General features: G+C 41.8%; 1 protein-coding gene across 1 annotated transcript; it reads left to right on the forward strand.

Moving 5' to 3' along the window:
- The first annotated feature begins 225 nt into the window (after positions 1-225).
- LOC116325186 (transcription factor Sox-9-like) lies at positions 226-4,136 on the forward strand. The gene is made up of 3 exons (XM_031746006.2): positions 226-994; positions 1,338-1,585; positions 1,907-4,136. Exons 1-3 carry the CDS (start codon positions 567-569, stop codon positions 2,683-2,685), a joined length of 1,455 nt encoding a protein of 484 aa, XP_031601866.1. The 5' UTR covers positions 226-566; the 3' UTR covers positions 2,686-4,136.
- Positions 4,137-5,322: the final 1,186 nt, after the last annotated feature.

Here is a 5,322-nt window from a genome sequence, read left to right on the forward strand (position 1 = left end):
AATCAGTTTGCATCATAAGCATGAACTTTTAAAAGTTACAAAGTTACAAAGTTGAAATGAAATGAAAGACAATAAGGGAAAAAACACGTTTTCCTAACTTGAGCTGAGTTTTCAGTTGTTGACTGCAAGACTCCTCTGGAGCAGAGTCAAATTACGTCCCCGCCTACTAAAAAGTTTCCCCCAATCATTTCCTTGCCGTTAAAACATAAATCCAGGCATCGCCTCCCGTGTCTATAGACTCTTCAGCAATCCTGCAACAGCAGTTCTCTCACGTTTGTCTTCAAAGTCACAGTTTCGAAGCTAAGTATTCGAAAGCGATCACTTACAGATGGTTTTCTTCTCTGCGAAATTGTGAGCATTCAGCGGAACAGAAATATTTCCATATTTACTTATTTTTTCTTATTTTTTGGTTTATTTTTATTTTTTCATTTTAAAGTTTGCCCCCGGCAAGCTGACACTGCAGCTTTGGGGCATATCACCTGGATATAGAAAGAAGGATTTTTCCTCCTATTTTTTTTTTTATTATTATTATTCAACTGCGAGAAGCTGTTCTTTAATTTTTTCGCATGAATCTCCTCGACCCTTACCTGAAGATGACAGAAGAACAGGAGAAGTGTCACTCTGACGCTCCCAGCCCAAGCATGTCTGAGGACTCCGCGGGCTCGCCTTGTCCGTCCGGGTCGGGTTCGGACACTGAAAACACTCGTCCGTCCGACAACCACCTCCTCATGGGTCAAGACTATAAGAAGGAAACCGAAGAGGAAAAGTTTCCTGTGTGTATCAGAGACGCGGTGTCTCAGGTGTTGAAGGGTTACGACTGGACGCTCGTGCCTATGCCGGTGCGCGTCAACGGCTCGAGTAAAAGCAAACCCCACGTCAAAAGACCCATGAACGCGTTCATGGTGTGGGCTCAAGCTGCACGGAGAAAGCTGGCCGATCAATACCCACACCTGCACAACGCAGAACTCAGCAAAACCCTGGGCAAACTTTGGAGGTAGGCTCGCTTTAGTTTATCGTTCACTTTTACAATGCGCTTTTACGCGCCGCTGTGCGCGGCGCAGTATTTATTAACGTGCAGATTCCTGCTCTTTCAAGTTTAGCTTCGCAGTATTTTGGCTTGAATGCTTTTACTCACCTATGCTTTTGATTTTATGAGTATTTTAAGTTTATTGTTATGCATACAATGACTTCTAAAGAATTACGATGCTAACTTTTTTCTTTTTTTGTAATGATCACTGCTAATTACCAAGTGCACAGATTGAATCAGTGTGCTTAGCTTCTGCAACTGTTTACAAAGCGCAGTTTAACAAGTTTGTACAATTCCGTGTTATTTTCAGATTGCTCAATGAGGTAGAGAAGCGCCCATTTGTGGAGGAGGCTGAGCGTTTGCGAGTGCAACATAAGAAGGATCACCCCGATTACAAATATCAGCCAAGGCGGAGAAAGTCTGTCAAGAACGGGCAAAGCGAACCGGAGGACAACGACCAAACTCATATCTCTCCAAATGCCATTTTCAAGGCGCTGCAGCAGGCCGACTCTCCGGCTTCAAGTATGGGCGAGGTGCACTCTCCGGGAGAGCACTCAGGTGAGGGAAGAAGAAATAAAAAGCAAATATATTTTCTGTACTGTTTATGTTTCTTTCAAAAGTTTCAGTTTGACTTAAAAAGAAAATTTTTAGAAGCCCTCAGGGCCTTAACTGGAGAACTGTTAATGATTAGTAGTTAATGATTATTAGGTTTTACAAGCCATCATGCAAATACACCTGTCAGTAGTTACAATAAACCTCTCCTGGAGGTATCTACAGTTAAGCTTTTATATCTCATGTGGGAAACATGTTCTTAAATGCAAATTTTTTTTTGAAAATGTTATGTTAAATAAATGTCTAACTTTGCCTTTGTCTCACTAGGTCAGTCACAGGGTCCACCAACACCCCCAACCACCCCAAAGACAGACCTTCCCTCCAGCAAAGCTGATCTGAAACGTGAGGGGCGGCCCATGCAGGAGGGCACTAGCCGCCAGCTCAACATTGATTTTGGAGCTGTGGACATTGGTGAGCTGAGCACTGATGTCATCTCCAATATAGGAAGCTTCGATGTTGATGAGTTTGATCAGTACCTGCCACCACACAGCCATGCTGGGGTGAATGGTGCAGCGCAGGCTGGCTACAGCAGCGGCTACCCTATCAACAGCTCCTCTGTCGGCCAGCCAGCCAGTGTTGGAGCCCACGCCTGGATGTCCAAGCAGCAGCAGCAGCAGCAGCAGCAGCAACAGCAGCTCTCTCTGACCACTCTGGGTGGAGGAGGAGAGCAAAGCCAGCAGGGTCAACAGAGAACCACCCAGATTAAGACGGAGCAGCTGAGCCCCAGCCACTACAGCGAGCAGCAGGGCTCCCCACAGCATGTCACCTATGGGTCTTTCAACCTCCAGCACTACAGCACCAATTCTTACCCCTCCATCACCAGATCACAATATGACTATTCAGACCACCAAAGTGGTGCCAACTCCTACTACAGTCATGCAGGTGGCCAAGGCTCAAGCTTGTACTCCACCTTTAGCTACATGAGCCCCAACCAGAGGCCGATGTACACCCCAATTGCTGACACCACCGGGGTGCCCTCTGTGCCGCAGACCCACAGTCCGCAGCACTGGGAGCAGCCCATTTACACACAACTTTCCAGGCCCTGAGGAGGCTGTCTGAGCACTGACTATATAACACGTATATCCCAGACTTCTTTCTGCTCGGTGGCCTTTGCACCGTTACGTCACACACCTTTCATTGCCAACAGAAAAACATGACAAGAACTTTTTTTTTTAAGGTTCTGAAAAAATATATCTTTGGATTGGCTCACAACAGTGCCTTTTGTATTGGTTTGAATTGTGATTATATTTTTTTAGATATAATGTTTTAAAAAAAGTTAAATCCTCTGTGAGGACATACCGGCTATAAATATATTAGTATGTACTGTGTATGTGTTCTGCTCTTGTCATTACTATCATATTCAGTGTCATCAGCACCCTCGTCATCACGATTTGAAGGTTTAACACACGTAACAGAGCAGGAATGCCGGGTAAAAACACCCTTCAGTGGCCTTACTTCTGACTAATGTATTTTTGTACAGGAAGTAAGAAACCGTTTACTGACACTGCCGTCTCATAATAGCCTATATTCTGCTTTGAACTTTTGTACTGTACATATTTTAATGTAATTCCAATGAGATGCAAGGATTGAGCGACGCACGTTTGAAATAGATTAGAATTTTTGGCCATGATATGACCGTGTCATCAGTGAATTAGTCAAATATTCTACTTCTCGTTTGCTTTAGCTCAAATTTATTGTGTTGGAAACGCTATAGCAGGTGCCATGTAACTCTCCTAAGGGCCTTACTGTGTTGCTAGATGTAACAGCAATGCTTGCTTTGTTTTGTTTTGTTGTTTTGCCTTGAAACCATTGGTGCCTCAAGAGCTACGGTAGTGAGGCTTCGTCCACTTTGAATTGCAGTGTGAAAACTACAGCATAGTTCTGACTTCCTGCTTGATGAGATACAAGAAGTGACCTTTGACCCCATTATTCTCAGCAACCATCAAGTCTGAGTCCAGTGTGTTTCTATCAAGCCTTCTGCCTCAACCTTTTTTTTTCCTAACCCTTGTCTTAATTTATTCTTTAGCATTAATTTTATTTGAAAATAACTATTTGCAATTGTCGTTTTAATTCAGCAGCAGCTAGCTGAGGAGAAATAGGTTGCTGTCATATGTGGTACAAATTTGTTTATTTATCATTTGTAAATGTTTTCCTCATAAAAGTTTCTTTTATTCATGATCTAGTTATGTACAGAATACTTATAATTACACGAGTAAGTAAAAAGAAAAACTGGAAGTCTTTCCTTTTGTCTCTCTATTTCTAACAAATGTCTAAATGAATATAAAAGCAGCCGTTTTGTAAAGAATTTGCTGGAATCAACATGGTTTGTTTGTTTGTTTGTTTATCAAAAACATTGTGTTCCCCATTTTATATTCTGTCTCATTAGTTCCCATTTTGTCATCTTCTTAATGCAGTTTCCCTAGGTAAACATGGCATTTTCTTAAAAGCTTATCTTTTGTATTATATTTGTTTGCAATAAAAGCAAAACAGAGAAATATGTGGCCGTCTTGTCTCGTCCTGTGTTTTGTACAGCGCTGCTTGTGGTTTCCATCTGTCAGCATTTATCATCAACACATCTGAGAGTTTCAGGGGCTCTCTGGCAGTACGGGTACCTTAATACGGTGTGTAATAAGTAGTTACGGAAAAAGGCATCTAGTCATCACTGGAGATGGAGAACAACAATGGGTGGCATTTAAAAAAAAAGGATTTAGTTCAGTTGATGTGAGGAGAGACATCCCCATCAAACCAGTTACAAAAAGGTGCTTTGCTGACATGAGATCAGCAGATTGGCAATGCCACTGGATGAGTCTGAATTACCTTGGAACAGAAACAGGGGAGGGGCAACACAGATAATTGAATTTCCGCATTACTTGGAACCAGCTCGTCGTCCACCAACAGCAGTAGTTTAGTAAAACTGCGCATCGACACTTCTGCCTTCTCAGACCGTGAGGTCACAGGTCCATTATTACCATGGCCTACTGCCAAGATGTATGTCCACCCCCAGCCCCCCTCGCCTGTATACTCAACGGCTTAAAGAAACAAACTAAACACTGAATATTTTTTAGTCATTACTGGCCTCGTAACGTTGGAGCACGGCTGACCTTAATAAATCAGTGACAGTGTAAACACAATCAGGTACTATAGCTTTGTGTTGAAATTTGAGGCACATTCACAGATGACGTCTCTTTCCTCACATCAACTGGACTAAAATCTTTTTTTTCTTTTTCCTGCCATCCACTGCTGCACTTCATTTGACTGTGATGACTGGACATTTTTTTTTTACCTTGTTCTGTAGCTACTTATAACACATCACACTAAGGTACACAAAACCTGTATTATAGATAGAGAGCCAGATATATTAACTAGATCCATCAAGCGTTTCAACACCTCATTGTAATGCAGACTGGAATCGTCTGAGTGACTTTCTCCCAAAGTTTTTTATGTGTTTTTCTTTTTTCTTTTTTTTACCATATATTGCACTCTTATGTAAAGAGGAGAAAGGAGACATTGATTCTCTAAAAATATGTCCATCAGACTAATTTATTTATTGGATAATCTAAACTGTTTGCTATTCTGAGTGAAAAATGTCTTGTGGCTGTTTAACATTTAGTTTTATGATCAGTAGTAATAAAAAATATAAAAGTAATGCTTTGTGACATCATAACGCCAGCTTTACTTCATTC

The sequence above is a fragment of the Oreochromis aureus genome, linkage group 4 (genome assembly GCF_013358895.1).
Source record: "Oreochromis aureus strain Israel breed Guangdong linkage group 4, ZZ_aureus, whole genome shotgun sequence".
In the NCBI taxonomy this organism is placed as follows: Eukaryota; Metazoa; Chordata; class Actinopteri; order Cichliformes; family Cichlidae; genus Oreochromis; species Oreochromis aureus.